The 20,403-nt window shown below is 39.6% G+C and overlaps 1 protein-coding gene across 4 annotated transcripts in view; it reads left to right on the top strand.

The window, feature by feature from the left end:
• The first annotated feature begins 60 nt into the window (after nt 1-60).
• map7d1a (MAP7 domain containing 1a) overlaps nt 61-20,403 on the top strand; it is a 41,340-nt gene continuing 20,997 nt past the window's right edge. For all 4 annotated transcript variants that reach the window (XM_085471888.1, XM_085471886.1, XM_085471887.1 and 1 more), the window contains exons 1-2: nt 61-476; nt 19,117-19,317. In XM_085471888.1, the coding sequence (XP_085328014.1) occupies nt 407-476; nt 19,117-19,317 (271 nt within the window). In that variant the 5' untranslated portion in view covers nt 61-406. The remainder of the gene's footprint in view (nt 477-19,116; nt 19,318-20,403) is intronic.

Genomic DNA, 20,403 nt, shown 5'->3' with positions numbered 1-20,403 from the left:
ACCAGAGTGTCCCCCTTGTTGATAGTGGTACAGTCCGATCCGGAGGCCAGTGAGGGATCGTTCGCACCAGCAGAGCATCAGCTGTGGCGTGTCGTGGAGTGAGAAACTTCTCTCCCTCCTCCTTGTTGCCTCTCTTTCTTCTCATATTCCCTCGGACACCTTGTCATCTAACTTTTCAGAGACGCAGTGACCGGTGAACAGCAGCTGGCTGTACAGGCGAGGGTTTCGTTTGTTTATTTATTTTTTATTTCTGACCTATCTGGACGCTCTCCGGAGGATTTCCTTTTCCAGTTCATGCAACTGGAGTGACTCGACCAACTCCCCCCTCACCCCACCCCACCTCCGAATCCCTGCCTGAGGAATGAGAGGACTGCTGGAGAGGAAGAGCCGAAACTCGCATGTTTGAATGAACAAAAGAACAGAAAGCGAGGCTATCGCTCCCGGAATGGAGGGAAATATTCTGCCTGCAGCAACATGTAAGTCATAGTATAGACAGGAATTTGGGAATTCAAAAGCATGCACAAGTGCTTTGTCATCCACGTCCTTTGTCAGTCTGCAACGAAATGTTTTAAGACGCAACATAGTTGTCGAGTCAGATTTAGAGGTTAGGAAACATTAATGTTTGCGGGCTCGACAGTGTGATGGAGAATAATGAATGTGGGATCAATTATTAATGTTGATCTATTATGGGAGCAGAGAGGGAGACAGACCGTTCATAAAGCGTAAAGATAACGCAGCCTAGTTTAACACCTCAGTCCCAGAGCAGATTTGAATCTGTGTTGTGAGGTGATTTATCAATTTGCAGATCTTAATGTAGAGAAAAAGTCAAACACCGGTGCGATCAGCTGACCGTTGTTGTCTCTTAAAAAAAAAGAAAAGAATGTCTGTTGCCATTTTTTTTGCACAGAGCTCAGGTTATAAGGGTTATAATAACAACACAATTTGCACTAGATGAGGTAATCTCACTAGTCTCACCCCATCCCATCCCCCGCCTCACGTTATGTTTAGCTCTCTACTAACACGATGGAGTCACAGGCGGTCTTGTATCATTTGCGGTCTCCTCTTTGCGTCTCTTCTCCTCCAGCAGAGCATGTTTTCCAAATTCAGTGAATAGTTTATGCACAGGTGCAGTCATGCTCCCTGCTGGTGCCGCGATGCATCAACAAACTCCTAAAATCTAGAACATTTTAATGAGATCAGCTGCCGACCAAAGTGCAGGATGAAGAGTCCGCAACACACTCTGGCCAGCTTTGCCGTAGTTACAGATTTATATGTGCAGTTACAAACGGTGTGATCCCACAATCATACAGTTCAAAGACAGTTTTCCCATTCGGTCGTAACAAATGTCTGAGCCTGAGACAAGATGGAATATCCATGCTGGAAGTCTGCCAATGTGAAATCTCTCATGTAAGACAGATCGACCAAGTCTGGTCTAATATTTTGGTTTCCACGTTAAACTACTGTATATTATTGACATGTTGCCCGTTTCTGGAAATAGAAGGGGACATACAATGTGTCTGATAACAAAAAACTTCCTTCCTTTTCCTCTGTGGGGGGAGGTCAGTGTGATTTGACTCTGTCTCAAGCAGGAGGGGACAGATGCTTTACTCTGATTGTAGGTGCCTTCAAAATGTTCTGAATAAAGCTTGCATTGAAGGCTAGCACACTCTCACAAGAAGAAGACTGATTTCAGGCCACTCTAATGTTTCATGTAATGAAGTCAGCCAGACTATTATGCTCCCACGCTTATTAAAAATGATCAAAGGTTCTTTCCCCAGGTTTCTTTGATGCATTGATGACCAGAGATCCAATGCTCCTTGTGAGCAACGCAATCGTGCATTGCTACATTCGACTCAAGCATGATATTACATTAAATCCAGTATGTTGCTTTAATAAACATTTGACCTCTTTATGAGCTCAGTTATGAAAGTGAAGAAAGGGTACACTAGTTGCTAAAAATGTCTTGCTTCATCATGTCCTCCAAAAAACACGTATTCTTGGCTCCTCAGCAAATAATTGACACAACAACTGAAGGCAGCGAAAGCATGGATTACAGTAAAATAGGCTGTCAGATGTCTGGGCCCTTTTATTTTCAGGCTTTCATCTTCTTGAGTTCTTCATTCCCTCACAGTTTAACAGATGGGCTTTGTTGTCCTCTTAACTTGAACAACAAGGTTGTGACCAGTTAAGATAAAAAACAAGCTCTATGTTCTACGTCTACCTGCAATTTCTAGAACATTTACTGGCATCTCAGAGGGTTTGAACTAACACACAGACAGCAGACTATAACTAGTGACAACTGAAAGCGTAAGCGGAGTCAATAGAAGACGGCTCATAGTGTTGTCAATTGTGTAATAAGGGAGAATCCACCAGCTTTGCCTGTCAAGCGTGTAGTGAACAAGATCTGTCAGCTACACATTTGCACGGGTGATTATGTAATCAAAGGAATACATGCAATCAACTGTGCCGCACTTTTTTATTTGGGGGGGTTGTTAGGTTGTTAGGTTTGTTTGCAAATTAACAGAGGGCAGAGTCACATGCGCCCCTTTAAATTAACTGACTAATGTGGGTTCTTTTAACATCAGAGGGGAGTCGTTGTTTGCAATGTCATGATGTCTTAAGGTGATGTTTTCATGGGTCTCTGAGGATATGTGGAGTAAATGTGAAAGCACTAATGTTTAACGTGGCCAACTGGGAGTATATTAAGATTCATATCTGTTACCATGTTAAAAAACAAAGATTGTGATAGAACATTTGTGAATATACATCAAAAAAGATATGGATTTTACTTTGTATGTTGAGCAGTGGCTTATTGGCAGTATACTTAAAAAACAACTTGCCATTATCAGTTTTAGCAGGTTGACTCTGTGTGCATGTCATCAGGAATGTGGTCCCAGACTGTACAGAAACTACCACAAAGCCGGTTTAGAGTACTTTGACTGTGTTTCTATGTCTGTCTGTGCTAATGTTGCAACTTTGCGTCATTCAGCGACAAAACATTACACGTACATAGGTGGAATAAAAATGCAGGTGAGAAAGGAGTGAAGGATGCTGGAAGTAGAAGGGCCAAGTGGCCCATTGATTTTCCTGTTAGGGCTGGACAATGTTAAAATTTTCCAGTGAAACTATCAGTGTGAACTGGAGCTAATTAACAATCTAAATGATCTAAGTAAAGTAATTAGATGGAGAATGGCTTGTAGTCTCTAAAGATACAAAGATACAGGATGCTATTAAATACTCCGAGTGCGCAACCTGTACCAAGAGCCACCAAGACATATCTTTATATCCTACCCTCTATGGGCTCCAGTGTACCTAGTTAGCTCTGGAATTTGGGGGACACGGGATTGGAAACTTTCACACTGGTGCTTCCTTCACCAGTACTTATTATTAACTTAGCAGTAACCAGTGCTCATGACACTACATTTGCTAGTCACATGTGATGGAAGTATTCATTAGTGTATGGGCAGAACTCCCAATACTATCTTAGTAAAATAAAAAAGAAGAAGACATCACCTTATGGTGCCATTCAGCATTTGCACTTTTCAAATTAAGTATTTACTTATTGGATTCTCAAGGAGACAGATTACTAAATTGGTGTAAGGAAACAATCAAAAAAAAAATTTGAAAAATTGCCTGAAACAGAACTAGTACATGTCTTGACCATGAACAAATAAAGTAGGCCAAATAAGTATTGAACAACTCAACATGTTTTTCTGTAAATATATTTCTGATGGGGCTAGTCACTGTTACCGATATCAAGTGACTAGCCGCTAGTCACTTGATATCGGTAACAGTCAAAGTAATTCACACATATAAAACAAATATGTACGTTTTATAAAGTGGAGTGACACAGGGAATACGTTTTGAACACAGAGGTGCAAAAAGTGATGGGAAGCCAATGAACAAGTTGAAATCTATTTCTGTTACGATCAAATTAATATCAGGTAGTTCAGTCCTAATCGATGGTTTCAATTCCAAGGTGTCACACAAGAAACATCTCATGATGAGTAAAAGCAAACAGTTCTTTGAAAACTGTTGCAAGCTTATTGTTGCAAAATATACCGATAGCATCAGTTACAGACGTATATCTAAACTTCTGATGCATAATATCTGGACAAGCCAATGAACTATTGAGAGTATATAGTCTGATCAGATGAGACCAAAACACTCTATCAATAGAGAAATATATTTACTGTGAAAAATGTTGGCATGTTCAGTAGTTGAATAGAATATTTCCACTGCTGTAGCAGATTTATTCATTCGATTGCTGACTCTGAATTCCCGTTTTATGCCCACGTCGTGCAGTCATTTCCATTTTTTTGCATTTCTAACTCCATTAATGACGCATTTTCATCAGTTTTATCAGTGTGTAATGTTCTCTGTGATAGGTGTTGGTGGGAGCAATGAATGGTGATCTGTCTCAAGATGTTCTGCAGTTCATGTAGTGTCATTAAAAACCTGATTCTGATATTCTGCAGTTTTTTATACTGTTTTTTTCCATCTCATTTTTGTATTACTTGGTGCGCGTACAAAAGGACCAATCAGTGAGCTGGCTCCATATTACATAATCCAATTAATTCAGAATATGTGGCTGCAATCACTGATTACATTGTCTATTTAATGGATTTTTCCAGGCATTTTAATCTGGCTTTTTAACAAGAAATGCCAAACTTCATGCATGCTTGAAAGGATTAAACTGGCAAACGGAGTGAACTGTAACACTTTACCACACACTTTGAGAAGATGATGCTTTTCTTTTGGTATCAAGATTAATTGATTATTCTTCTAAGGCTACTGTGGGTGGCCATGTTCAGATATTTTCAAACTCTACACTGAGTGAACTTTATAATGGGACTCGTGCCATGTTTTAAGTTGGGAGAGAAAAGGGGAAAAACAGAAACATCTGAGTCACACAGAACCGACTGAAGTCATGCCAACACTGTGGCACTGAGGTCTGCTTTTAAAGCTACAGTGCAGTCTTTTGACAGTGATGCATTTGTAGTTGAGTACAGAAGAGCCAAAAATCTCACTGGACTGGCAATGAGACAGTGACAAGGGCCTCAGCTCTGAGGGTGTTTGACACTGTAGAAACCAAGATGATTTGAGTATTATCAGTGTCATAGCTTTTACATAAAGCAGCAAGAGCAATAAATATTTCGTATGCTATTTCTCTGTGCGAATATCCTCAAGTTCATTTTAGAAGTTAAAGAACATTTTATGCTAACCTTTAATTTCAAGTCAAATATTTTATCCAGAGACAAATTCTCCAAATACTCAAGATGTGCACAGAATAATCTGTAATAATTTACCCTTCTAACAATCAAAGTAAGATAATTATTTTAGGAATAAAAGCCCTTATTGGTTTATCTAATGTTTAAAAGTTTTTGTATATACATGTTTATCTATATTAAAAAAAACTTATAAGGGAGAAGTCTCTGGAAAACCCTCCCCATTAACAAGCATTGCATGGATTTATGCTTGTGCGTTAAATCTATGCCATAGGTACACAATGATCTCAAACCCTGTGCTGTAACTTGGGTGGTAATCTGTAATGTAACTACATGTCGACACAGCTTGCAATGACTTTAACTAGGCCATTTGGTCCTAGTGTTTCTTCCTGTGCACTTCCAGCTACTACTACTTCTGTTGCTATTTTTCAAATTGACTTAAAGAGAGAAATTGCAGACCAGCAGGGGTTTACCATGCACAGGTATAGGGTCAACAGCATCAGCCACTTATATTGGTTGTGTGGGTTCTTCGTAGATTCTGCACAGATGTAAGAATTAAACTTTTGTTGTAGTCTTCCAGGATATAGCAATGATCAGTAAGTGCATACAGACACCATTATTTACCAGCTGCAACAATTTGGCTTGTTGTTATTACCTTGTGAAACTGTGTGTTTGTCTGTGTGTTTCTGGAGACACGTGGGCCAGCATTTTTATGTCTGTCTGTGGGTAGACTTGTCAATGTGATGACACTAAAACCCTGAAAGATGCAGTCAGGTGAGTTTACACGTGTACAGCCATGATCAAAATGAGTTGGAAGAGTTAGAAGTTGGGTGTGGTGTTCAATATTTTTGTGTTTTTGTTTATTTTTATTTGTAACTTCCCATATATCATAATCATCATCTTCATGCTGTCTAAATATATACAGTGATGGCCAGCCATCAAAGTGTAGCTAGGATTATTTTGTCGTTGTGAGTCCCTGTGTGTGTTTGCATGTGTCATCACAGCAAAATGTGGTTCTGCAGATACCAACTGTTGCAGCAACAACTACAAAGGTGGCTTTGAATACTTTGGGAAATGTTTCTGAGTCAACGGTGTCACAACCCTGCATGATACACGGAGCTTCAGAACTATAGACGGAGCTTCAGAAATTCACAGTTGAATTATAAAAACAGACAAATAGTATCTTTAACATGAAAATATGGATTAAGGTAGGATTAGAGTTAAACCAGTCTATCTTTGAACCATCTATAACAAATTAAATTGCATGGCATGTCAAACGCCAGGGTTTGTGTGCAAATAGTAGTTCCTACATTTTGATTAATGTCACTTAAATATCTCTGCTGATTCCTGATTCCCTACTAATTCACTCAATTCACTCAATGGCCAGAGGGGCCGATGGCGCGATATGGCAGCCTCGCTTCTGTCAGTCTGTCCCAGGGCAGCTGTGGCTACAACCGTAGCTTGCCTCCACCAGTGTGTGAATGCGAGAGTGAATGAATAGTGGCATTGTAAAGCGCTTTGGGTGCCTTGAAAAGCGCTATATAAATCCAATCCATTATTATTATTATTATTAATTTCCACAGTCCAATTACATGTGCTGTTAGTCACACATAAAAATGACCTGAGGCTGTAGTTTTAATACCCTTCCCTCTAAAATGAAATGCTTGTGACACCAACACCATTTGCTTCTGGAAAATAAATTTGAAGACTAGCTTTACTAAAACCTGTATTTATCTCATTGGGTCCTTTGGTCTTTTCCATATAACACTACCCTTTGATATGTAATACGTCTGATTATCCAGACAGATACAACTTGTCCAGGACCATCTGTGATGACTTTGAGCTGCTGGAGTTAAAGCTAGTCTCAGAGCTCATTATTATTTGGGGATTACGAGGTATGTTGAACAAAAATGAAGACAACTGTACTTAACCTTTCTCCCAGCCAGGTCCAACGGATTTTGTTAAGCATATTGGTGAGATTTTTAGATCTGTTGGTAGGATGCCCCATTTCCAGTTTGATTAGAGGGATTTACCTGCATCACTGTTAATAGTCAATATATATATATTTTTTAAAAATAAAATGTGCAAAAGCTGTTTAAATTACTGGACCTAAGAATGACGAGGCACATTCAACAAACTGAATGCACCTTCATGCAATGCATTAAGAAACAAAATGGAACACAAAAAAGTGCTACTTGGAATGCATCTGCATTCCCAAACCACCTCCTGTCTTTTAGCCTTGACTGTAAGATTCTAGAAGGAAGCTGATGCGGCAGTGCTGGAGCCTAAATTTATTATTAGTGAGCTGTACCACCCTTCTCTCTGGTACACTAGAGGAAGGACGAGTAGAGGGAAGTCTTGATTTGGATTGTATTGCTTGTTCATACCACTCTACTGCTCTGAAAATATCCCAGACAAGACTGCTCCATGCCCTTTATTCGTCCAGTCACCAGACCTATCTGCTAATATTAGATCAGTCTCTCTTCAGCTAAAGGGCATACCTCGTATAGTGTAAACACATCTTGGTCTCCCTACAGTTTCCTGATTTTCACCGTATTTCATGTAATCAGAACTTTTTTTGTATTTGTATTAAAAGAAAAGTGCTTACTTTCTAAATAAATGCAACATTTTAAAATACTGTAAGATCAATGCAGGCCTCTGGGGATGAAAGTATTGTAATGATGTTTGCCTCTTCTTAAGAAGTTACCTGTGATTATGAAACCCAAGAGTGGACCTTGTAGCCAGCAAAGAAGTTGCGGGTCTTATGTGGGGAGACAAAAATCCAGTTAATGACAACTTTTGGATGTAATTGTGTGTTGGATGGTCATAAGATTACTGCTTGGGATGATTTTTACTTTAGGTAATGTTTACAAAAATAGGCATATTGCAACAAAATGACAAACTGCTCTGTGAGCTACATTTTAAAGGACACATAGTCAAGGCTATTATGAAATGTCCACAGCACTGCTGTCACCAATTATATTGTCTGTACCTATTTATTGTTCCTAGGGATGTTTCTAAAGCACCAGTACTTCTTCAAACAGCTAGAACCAGTTTGGTCTTTATTATATTTCCAAATTAGTGTTAATTCTGGAGTCTTGTACAAAGAAACTGAAATTAGGTTGTGACAGAAATAGAAAATTAGAGAAATGCATATTACAGAAGCTTCCATGGTGGCATTGAGGAGTCAAATAAACTTTATGACATCCTACCTGGCTAACCACAGGCTATTGAAATCTACTGTATGTTTCTATCTAGTAAAAATGCCAACGACATGTAGTCAGTCATAAGAATCCATTATAAATTTTGACTCTGTTGCCCTTGAAGGCACAGTGAAGCATTGTTCTTCTTGTTAATAGGCTTTGGCATAATAATATTAGAGTAATTGGGGTCAAGGAATAATTAAATTCCCCAAAGATCAAGCTAAAACTGTGACAAATTGTTCCTAACCTCTTCTGACTAAACCTGGTCCTGGAGTGTGATAGGGAACAAGGAAAAACGCAGTCATTGAAACCATTTCCTAACTCCCAAATGGGATGTAAAGCTGGTAAAGAATGCCAGTCAGGCACTCCTGACTGGCATTCTTTACTGCTTCCAGTTATTAAAGCGTTTTGCACAACCTCCGTGTCCTCTGCTGTCCTTCAGAGCAGTTTAGTTTAGTGTAGAGATGCTTGACACTTTGTCCCACCTCTGGTTGGACCGTTTTTGTTAGTCCTGTGTGTATGTTGGAGCATGTTGGTGGCAGCAGCAGATGCGGGATCCCTAGGGATCCGCTGCTGGTTCAGATAAGCGGAGCCTTTCATCAGCGCGGTAGTTTTGGCACATACACTGGTGCAGGGGAGAGCAGCAACTAAATGCCGGGCATTGTTGTTGGTCCAGTCCAGGTGATGGGATGAACGCTGCTGCAGTCATTGATGGAGACATTAGTATTCACTGGCCAGTTACTATGCAGGGAAGGAATGCTGTGATCTGAACGGTCTTGAGCCTTGTTGCTTGGTGTGCACGGCCACTTTTTGTTTTTATAAGGCAGACATTAGCTAAATCCTGATGAGTCAGTGTGCAGCTTATGTCACTATATTATGTTTTCTATCATGTGATTGAAAGTCTTTGTATTTTACACTGTAGGGCAAACAAAAATATGTTTGAAGATTTTAGCTCAAATGCGACAGACTTTTAAAACACTGTATACACCAACCAATTAATAACTTGAGAACAACAGTTGATTCTTACACCCCCCTCATTCATTTCCTTTCTTCTGTTGTTATGGAAACACATTATCACACATTTATAAATAGAGATTGACATATCGTCTGTCCATTACATCAAATTCACATGTTTTATCAGCCAGTAAAAATGTACCAAACTATCTTCTGCCAGCACTTTGTTGCTGAGTCACGCATTGGGCTTGTTAAAAATCACAAAATTCATAATTCATGTTGGAAATGAAAGAGTCCATATAGAAACTTATACTTAGCAAAGGACCTACATCTAGAAGAACAGGGACCTGTTTTTAGTGCATGTAAAATACCTACATATGCACATGCTCGACTGGTTGCAGAGGCTTTGAATGGTGAGTTGAGGGAAGGCTGACTACTGTCTTTATTTTTTTTCCCCATTTATATTTTTACTTTTCTAGATTTCTGCCTATAGCTGTTTAAGGAATTTCCCCTAATTAATGAGCCTTTCCTCAGTTATAAATAAGTAAAGTCTAAGGTGCAGTCGCATCTACTTAAACCTTTGTTCTCACACACACAGGGCCTGGTCTGGCTTTGAGCCTGTGCTTGTTGTTTACACTAGGCTTCCTGTGTGTCTGGGCCCCTTGCCCTCTTACATCATCCTATTCGGTGCAGGAGGGACACAACGGGGTGAAGGGGTGATGGGTTAGGCAGTAAGCAATGAGGTAGTTCATTACTCCCCAGGCCCATCCTAAATGAGATGCAGATCCATTCTCCTTGTTTCCATACCCTCCCTCCCCCCTTTGTTACCGCCCCTTTCCCTTTCCAGTCTTTTGATTTTATACTCCAAGGCTCTTGGTAGGCCCATTTACATTTACATTTTCCTGGGAATGTGCTGCATTTCCACTCTCTTTATCTATGGTTGTTTTATTTATTTGTATTTTAGTCCATTTTATAGGTGGTGTTAACACTGGCCATTTTTTCTTCTTATCTGTTTGGCACAATAGGGATGTACATAGGATTAAAGCTCTTGGCTTCATAAATTTTCCATTATATTCTTACTCTGATTTGTGTCTTGCCAAAAACTTTGGCAGAGCTCTGGGATGACAAGAAAATGTTTAAAGCTTTCCACTACTTTGATGCATTTCTCACAAAGGAGTGCCTGCCAGAGTTTCATATTTATATGTTTTACAGCTCTTCCTGGCCGAAAGTATTCCTCCTTGAGCAGTCGCTGCCATAAGAATGTGCTGTTGTTTGTGCAGTTTGCTGACTCTGTCATATAGTGAGTCATGTGTTTTGCTTTGCTACATAGAATTTTTTGTTATCCTGGATCATAGTTCCCCTGTGAGGTTAGAACAGGTAGAAATAAACAGCTGTGTGGTATATTATTTGAGAGTACACACATGTCTGCCTGTCAGAATCTGTGGTTTTTATATTTGTGCTAAGAAAAAAGAATTTTCATTGAAATACAAAGGGCTGTTCCAAGGACAAGCCTTTCTCACCTCTGCTTCATTTCTCAATAGTTATTTTTTATTGTTTGAACAAAGAAATTATTTCTAGTCTGTTGTTACTGAAATAATTAACCTGGAAGGATTTTTCTGCATTGCAGTTTATGATGTGGCTGTTTAGGAGGTGGAAAAAGGGCTCTGTGGCGTGGGTATTTATACACCTGCTCTAACAAAGTAATATGCTGTGAAATTGGATTTATGCTTAATCACATTTGGTGTGGCAGTAGAACCAGTTGCCCCAGTTTTAACTTGGCCCTTTACCCACAATATCTTCAGTCAGACTGTAAAGCGCTAAATTCCTTTGTAATTGTGCTTTGGGGGTGAATGTACAATGGACGTCATTAGATGCTGTGCTCTGTGCTTTCCCAACTCAACATTTGAAGTTTCATGCTGTGGTTCCAACTGAAAAATGGGACTGAGTTTCTGCTAATTACCTGCTGATTCTCAACCTGTCATTTTGCTCCCACACTGTGCTTATGCATCCGTGCATACACGCACTTCTGCAGGGATTTCTTTACCATTTTTGCCAATTCTTATAGATACTTTGTGCCATTCTGTCACTTTTAAATGTAAATGTGCTTCAGCTTGGTGCAGTAGGCTTTTTTCAACACCTGCAGCTAGAGAGGCCACAGAGGAGACCTGATGGGGGTAACAGAGATGTGGTTGAGCTGTATGTTCAACCGAATCATACATGGCGTGCTACAGATTCCCGAACGGCCTCTGACCCACTTTACTTTAGTCTCTTGGTTTTCTCATGCCCATATAATATGCAGGGGAACAAAACAAAGCATCCACACCAGGACATTATGTCTTTTTGTTGCTCTTAAACATGATTTTCTTTGTAGCCCCAGATTTGTCAGATAAAATCAATGAGAGATTTTGGATTATCAGACAAATAAAGATAAATATTATGTGGGGTTGAATGCTCATACTACAAAGCTGAATCATTGACAGATGCTAGAGGTACACACCGCAGTCAGCATCCTGTGTGAGATTTTATCAGGCTTGTGAAATAATGACCCAAGCATTGTGTATTTTTTTTCTCTGCGCTTCCAATAATAAGATGGACCAAAGTGTTTTTCCATGTTTGTTCTTGGTGGAGACTCCAGCCTCTCAGAGGAAGCTGATGTGCATTGATTTATGAATAATGTAAGTGACAAGTAGGTGGTCTAATGGCTTTCGGTTGTTGGAAACTGCCACGTAAATACAGAGAGGGTGTAGTTATAGGTTAATTAAGAACAACCTTAGGTGGTAGAGTCTCTCTGTTATTGTCCCCCAAAAAGTTGGGAAGATGTTTAAAATGGAAGTAAATATGAAATGCAATGTAGGGCTGCTCAATTAATCGAATTTTAATCACGATTACGATATGGGCTTTCAACGATCATTAAAAATGACAGAGCCGATTATTAGCCCCTCCCTCATTTATCCGCGACACCTTAAAGGCCGGTCCGTGAAAATATTGTCGGGCATAAACCGGTCCGTGGCGCAAAAAAGGTTGGAGACCGCTGATTAAGAGGACCCGAGGGAAGCTCGGAAAGCTAAGCAGAAGTTATTTGGAGAGGAGAGTGACTGCTGTTGGTTGAAAAGAGAGGTAAAAAAAAAAAAAAACTTCAGTGGTGTTGCACACTATTTTATATTATTTTCTAAAGTCATTGTTAACCCTTTAAATCCGGTCAGAGCAGCATGCTCCGTTTTGTGTAACTATTTTTAAATCCCTGTAGAACCTGAACCGCGTAAGCTAGCGCAATAATTTGTTTTGCATATGAAACCGGAGGAGTTGTACTTACATCTTATGCCATCAGCTTGTCCTCGGTCACGGTTTCCTTCCACATAAAGCTTTGCAAAAATTGCATAAAAAGCGCTTGCAGGAACAAAAACATAATACTCCAGAACAGGGGCGGAGCGTGGGGGTGGCTTACGGGGCTTAAGCCCGGGTTGTTTTGTCAGAAGCCCGGGGTATTTTGGAGTGTAATTTTTTCATAGTTAGATGCCTGGCTGACAACTGTATAAAACAAAAAGTACACACAATATTCGAAGCACATAGTGCACACTGTGGGAATTTACGACTGTGCGTGAATCCCCCCCTGATATTGGTATGATCCAAGCTCAGGCACTAAGCGACTGAGCGAGGGGGCGGGGCAGCTGCTGCCCGTGAGTGCGCTGTTGGAGAGACGGAGCCAGCCATACTAAGGAGAGCTTAAGTTTGACCAGGTACCAAAGCAAATCATTCGTACCGTACAAATAATGTAAATATGACGGTGCATCACGAAAGATTGATATGAAACTGATCACTTGACCAATATTACGTTACTTGCTCTTCAAGTGAATCAACAAATGGCAAAATGAAAAGCCGAACAAATGCTATTTTTTTTTAGAGAGTCTTAGCTTACGTGTGTTTATTTCATATTTTCAGTTCTTACCCTCCCCGACTAAATCGGTTTCAGTTATGTACTGAAACATAAGAATGGACATTCGAGGGTTCTTTCAAAGAAAAAACTCAGGTAAATGTTATTTTATATATTATGCTTTGTATGTTGTTCAGTATATTTCTATGCAAAACAAGAGGGATTTCAGTACACAGCAGGATATTCACATTTGTAACCAGATATTTACATACACTTTAGGGAGAAAACATAAAACATTTTTACTGTACAACATCAATTTAGAGTAAATTTTTGTTTTAGATAAATATTGAAATATATTTTGAATTAGTTAAATTTCAGAATAAAGAGAGACAGAGCTCTTTTTATCACTTTCATCAAATTTAGGAGTACATGTACACTAAATTTATTGTTAATTAATAAGAAAACTCCAGACGATTCCATTCTGAGCTGAAGAAGCTTCTGATAGGTTAGTAGAGTCCATGTGAGTAAATTGGTGGCACAGCTGTGGATGCATATAAGGCAAAACACAGAGCCTGTTTCTTTGACATGGGAAAATCAAGAGATATCAACCAAAACACCAGGAAAAGAACTGTGGAGCTCCATAAATGTGGCTCAAGTTTGAATACAATTTGGTGCCATTTGCAATTAAGAAATACAGATAGTTTCTCTCTTTACTCTTAAAGTTAACAAATATGTTTTTATATTTATCAATCTAAAAAAATAAACATTTAGTCTGATTTGATGTTACAATTAAAAAAGTGTTTTTATCTGAAGAGTAAATATCTGGTTTCAACTGTATGTTTGATGATTGTCAGCACAAAGAGGGAGAGAGAGGAGAACGAGGACAGAACAGATGAACAAGAGCAGGTGAGACACACATGTTAGTCAAATGGTTGTTTACCAAAAGTATCACCGTATCATAGGTCCTCATGTATCTCGTACCTAGTGTTTCTTTTTAGGTTTGTTATTTTTCAAATTCTGTATTTATTAAGTTCTGCAGGCTTGTTTGCACAACAAGGCTAAATAATTATATAAACTTTTCTCAATCTAAATAGTGGACTTTGGTAGAATTAAAAAATAAGTGTAGTGCAGGTCTATGATGATTTTTAGTGCTATCATCTAGTTCTGATTCTGGTTCTGTCTTGGTTAAGTCCTCAGTAGTCCTGATTTTGAACTGTTGTAGTCCTGTTTTAATTCTGGATCAGTTCTGGGTCTGGTTGAATTGGGGTTTAGTCCTCGTGTCTTGATACAGCCCTGACCTTGTTCTGCCTTGCTGCTTAATTAAAAAACTAGTTTAAGGTGTCCTGCACATGTGATATATATTTTTCCCTATATGAAGTCATTCTTTTTTGAACAGAGCCTATTAATCTTTTAGTCATTTCTACACCCCCCCCCTCCCCCCCCCCCCAAAAAAAAAAAAAAAAATCCCACATGCATACTACTCTTTGGGCTAAGCCCCGGGTGTTTCAAATGTCTGGCTCCGCCTCTGCTCCAGAAACACGCTTTGCCGATCCGATCAGCTGTTCGTAACACTTCCCACAGTGAAACAGACGTCAGCACGAACTGTCGCATGTCCGCCATTTCCTGGCCGAAACCGGAAGTGACGTCATTTTCGCGGAAATGTAGTTTTTTACTTGTAGGCCTTAAAAGCCTATACTGGTCATGTTTGACTTTTCTGAATAGTTTCTGGGATGCTTAGAACTCAAATTGCACTGCTGGAAATAGTTTATTTTGATGCACCTGCTGTTTTCTTTGCAAATTTGCATCATAGGATTGTTTTTTTTGTTTTTCCTGCAGTATATAAAAATTGGTGTATCTCCAAAATAAAACTATGAAGACACTCAAAATAAATTTCCTGTTGTTGTAAACTATTTTTTGCAACTTTTTTGTATTTAAAGTTTTGAGGGATAAACCTCTTAAATTTCTCCAAGTAGAAATATATGTAAAAAACAAAAAACAAAAACGATATAAATTTTTTTGTAGTTTATTGCACTTTTTTGCAATTAATGTAGTTACTATGGACTTAATGCATACATATTATTAAAATATGGGCTATAACAGTTATTTAGCAACTTGAAATGCTCCCACAAATGGCACTACAACATGTAAAAAAAATAATATAAGCTCTGGCGGACTTGGTTCTATAGTAGGTCTTAAAGGGTTAAATAAATATCGTCAAATAATCGCGATCTCAATTTCAGTGAAAATAATCGTGATTATCATTTTTGCCATAATCGAGCAGCCCTAATGCAATGATTTGGCCATTAAACACAACTTTGTATTTTATTTATTTTTCTTTTTAAGACATCCTTATCTCAACATTTGCCGTTGAAAAGTAAAAAAAAAAAAGGCACATTTACCTATGTCGCCTCTTCGAAATAACAGTTCTGAAGACACCATGACGTGAGTCATAATGTAATAGAATTAAGTGGATAATTGTCTTTTGGCAATGATTTCACATATAAATGCTCCAAATGAGAACATTTCATTGTGCAAGAGCTAGATAATTTCATTAGCTTCGCTCAAGCCAGTTTCAGAACATTTACAACACCGAATTCGTAAACCGCAGAATTAGATTAGTGCCATGCGTTTCGTCATTGCATTTAGCTCATCTGTGCAAATATTACTCAAGCATCCTGTTCAAAGCACCACATTAGTGTGTCCCCGTCGTGTTTGCTTTTAGGGGTCACTGCATGGACAGCTTTCCAAATGCACCGGCACCCATTACTGTCAGCTAAAGACATGCAATAGTCCGTAAATTAGAGCAAATACGTAACTACTAACTTAGCAGACGTCTTTGACATTTTTATGTTGAAGGTGATAAGTGGAGGATACTTGTGAACAAACTTGTGCCGACACTCTGTGCACCGCTTCACAATTCATTGTGTGCATCCTTGGTTCCTGGCTTTGTGTCCCCTGTGTTTATATGCAGTTTTGACAGAGTGAATTAGTGCAGAACCATCGACATATACAGTACGGTGCAAAACTCTGTTAACCCTCATTTCTATATATTTTATTTCCAAGAAGCCAAGGTTTCTTGTTATCTGTTCAGTGCCCTTGAGCAATACTTACTCAAGCTTTCTGAAAAACCTTTAAAGTTTTCTTTGGACATAGGCTGCTTTTTATTTTTTATTTTTTTATTTTTACTAATTTTCAGGCCAGTCCTTGCAAAAAAAACCCCAAAAAACCCCATGGTTCGATCCCAGACGGAGAGATGAATATCTTGGGGGTTGCATAAGGGAGGACATGCAGCATAAAAATCTACCAAATCAAATATGCAGCTTTACTTTGTGAGTTAGCTTTACTGACTCAATCATTCAAGCATAAAAAGGCACCCAACTCAAGGGATGAAGCAGTGTTGGGTGTACACCAATTACAACTACCACCCTTTGACAAAAACACATAATTTGTTTCCATTTCTTTATTTGAATGTACAAAAAATGGTGTGATGGGGATAAAATAGCATTTTTGCACTATTAAGATGATTCCCAAGAGCTATTAGCCACAAATTTCACATATCTTGACAGAGAGTGCAGTATCCTTAAATTTGAGAAAACTGAACAAATGGGGTTCAAAGAAGAAATGGCAGGGCTACAAAAACTATGTACAGAAGGAGCGCTGTATCAATCAACCCTTGTTTCAGTCTCTTGATACACAGCAGCAGTCCTCTCCCTCAACTCCCATCCAGTTTTTCTACCTCAGGTTTCATTCCTATTCGTTGTCACTACCACCTACACAACAGAGTATTCTATGTTCTCACTCTCTTCAGCATTGCCAATGTACAGTACAGTAACCTTGTCACCAGCTAAACACAGTCCTACAAGTTAGTTCTTTGTGGTTCCAGTTCCCAGGTGTATGGAAAAGTGCTCACAGAGTATAATGTTAGAGCTGTACCAGCTCCTGCCACGTTTGGTAGTCTAGCTGTCATATCTGCCCTCTGGGATGTGTGAGAAAAAAGGGCCAGATGATAAATTCCAAGATAAGGTTTGTGTGAGTCATCACCTGAGACTTCACGTCATCACCTGAGACTTCACAGTGGTGCAACACCTGAGGTTCTGTGTAGCAAAAAAATGTAGCAGGGTTTGATTACTAAATCACAAGAATAGTTTTCTGTGCAAAGACATAATCTGAATGATTTAACCTGACCAAATCCAGTAAAAATATCCCTTCTTGTTGTATTACATTGCGTAATTTCCTTTTTTACGCAGGCTTGCACCGAACAGATTTTAGTGCTCATCGTCTACGTTCCGCCTATCTCACCACCATCCCCCTCTTCCTTTCCGCTCTCACTGTCATTGCAGTGTTTTGGCTGCTGTCCCGTTGCTATGCAGAGACCACAACAATGGCCCCTCTCTGTCACAGCACATCACTGCCCGAGGAATGCTTATTTAATAGTGGCATGCTCTGACAATGAAATTGCATTGTCTTGTCTCCCAGCTGAACTCTTTCATAGACTCTTACTGCCTGTCAGCCTTTGTGCAGTTCAGGTTCATCAGCAACAGGCTTCATTTCCCAGATTGCTTACATAGCCTATGTGCCAAGCAGAGTTCAGACAACCTCTGCCCCATGTCTTTATTACTTTTTGAATTCTACCAAGTGTCTGCAGTTGCAGTAGTTGAAGGTTGACCAACGCTCTTGGATGACACTCATCCATACAGACTGTTTTCAGGTTTTTATGGACAAGGCAGCAGACGTACAGACGTGTGTGTGTGCGCGCATTGAGTTCCACAGTCCGTTTAAGGCTTAAGAGGCACACTGTACAGTTTACACAAAAATTGATCAATTCCCTTTGAAGCTGCACAGAATTGGCCTCGCTGCTGATTGTTCCTTTTCTGTGCAAACTGTTGAACAGCACAGCATTTCTATAGTAAATCTTCAGCGCACTCACTGTCTTTGTGTGACAGCCCCCAACTGTCTGTGCTGTTTTTGGATAAGTCTGAATAATTTACAGCATGTTGCCCCAGTGTGTACCTTCAGACACTATACAGAAAACACTGTTCCCCAACATGGTTCCACGGGGAGTGCAGGGATACAGTGCTGAGTGGACAAAGCCAAGTGTCCCTGCCATGAGGATCTTTGTTTGACCGTCAAAGCCTGGGCAAACTAATGTTTGAGTTAGAGATTCAAGTTCAGCAGCCTGCCAAATGTGAGTCATAGTGCTATTAGTGAAGCTGCCGCCCTAAAAGGCCACCCCAGCCCCCTTCCCCAAAAAAAAAAATCTACAGATGACTGCTGAACCTAAACTGTGTGCTCCTGAGTCGTTTTCATTAAAAACAGGAAGTTTAACCATTTTTGGATAGATGATTACTCTGATTTTGTTTTCCAGTGACTCAATAGAATCGTCAGGATGCCAAAAAGCAATTACAGTGTTTTGCTCTGCCAGAGACTCAGGCTATTTGTACAGGCCAGTCTGTCAATAAATCGGTAGCACAGTAGAAATGCTATTATGTGTAGAGACAGAAAAGGAGGCTTTGGACTTATCATCTCGTGCTTCTTGACAAATGGTGCAATCTCTGCAATTGATAATATTTTTCAGTCTTTGGAAGAATTTTGTACAGAAACAGAGACATCTCACTCATTACTTTTGCAGTGTTCAGTTGGATTATTTTCTTTCGGTGGTGAGAATGTTGTTCTTAAAGATCCTCTCCCATCAGTCGGCTCCACCTCACACTTCAAGAAATTTACATCATGCACACTGAACTACTTCGTAGGCTCAGTAGTACATGGAATGAAGATAAACAGGTTGAGTTACGGATTCCTGTTACCTTTTGGCTCTTCATTTACTAACTTAAATTTATTTTGTATTTTTCTGTTCCACCAGCTCCCTGCCCAGTTCTAAACACAAACCCTGTGAGACCTGATCCAGAGGGGGAAAGCAGTCCTTTGAAGACGGACAACACCGAGAGGATGGATTCTCCAGCTAAGAAAGATACAGACCGAAGACGGACGACCCCTTCAAAATCTGACATTATCTCTCGATCACCTGCGTCACCAGCATCACCAGCCCTCAAGTCAAAACGAGGTGAGCAAAAATGAAAGATTTTATCTTTTGAGGTGTTCCTTAGATAGCATTTAGCTGCTTAAAATTAATGGAGGCTGAATTTGGCTGACTGGTAATGGTATAATTACACTTTTGCATTAAGTTGGAGTGAACTCAACTCTCTTTGGCCAGTATTGGAGTCACAGTGACCACAGGCTTTCAGACACAAAGCAAAATCCAATAGTGCTGCTGCAGGTTATCTTTATGTGTTGGAACAGTCGCTGCACAGGATGTTATGTTATGTGAGAACAGCTTAGCCTGCAGAATATGAACAAATTAGCTTTTGGTAAGTGGATAGCTATTGGTGATCACTGCTATGCACTAATCTCCAATGAACGGTCTGCAGATGGAACCTATATTGAAATTTCCATTTCAAAGAGTTTTTCCAAGAAGGCATTGAGGTTTACGTGCCGTTTGCACTGTAGTTGTTCCACTAGGACTCTGTACAAGAAGTGCCTTTCTCTTAAAAAAAAAAAAACCCCAACCTTATTTCTTTTTATTTTTCAGCTAATAACATTTTACTGTGGTCATGATCTTTATTCTCTTAGAGTAAAGTGACAGGACTACACCCCCACAAGTTCCAGGTGTCTCCCAATCTTAGAAAATACTGCACAGCTGGATACCTCATTGAGAGTTCTTGGTTTATTTGCCAAAGTTTGCCCTGTCCTGGGTCTCCCAACTTTATGTAAGGTGTGCACCTTACACACAGCTATCATGCAAATGACTCTTTAAGGAAACTGCCTTTGCTGTTTAAACAGTTTTGCTAGACGGTTCAGTCTGACTTCTGTCCAAAAGATTCTGGTTGCGTCGCTTCTTGCAATGTTTGTTTCAGTGTTGTGATTATGCCAGATGTTAATGGTGGCAAAGGCCAAATTGTTATCTTAGTGAAAGTCTCTTAAGCATGCTCATTTTCTTGCATCCTGACTACTACCCCAGTAATCCGTATATCCTGTGCTGCTCCATTTGTAAAGATCGGAGCCAAAGAAATAACAGAACTGACATTTTAAGAGCAAGCGTGAACAGTCTGAAACTCAGATGCCGCACCTCGTAGTATTTTCTAGGCCAGTC

This window comes from Copadichromis virginalis, linkage group LG11 (genome assembly GCF_057382275.1).
Source record: "Copadichromis virginalis isolate Kocher_CV1m ecotype Utaka linkage group LG11, C_Virginalis_male_GT1.1, whole genome shotgun sequence".
NCBI classification, from domain to species: domain Eukaryota; kingdom Metazoa; phylum Chordata; class Actinopteri; order Cichliformes; family Cichlidae; genus Copadichromis; species Copadichromis virginalis.
Note: the sequence above shows the minus strand (reverse complement) of the source record. Positions and strands in the feature narration are given on the sequence as shown.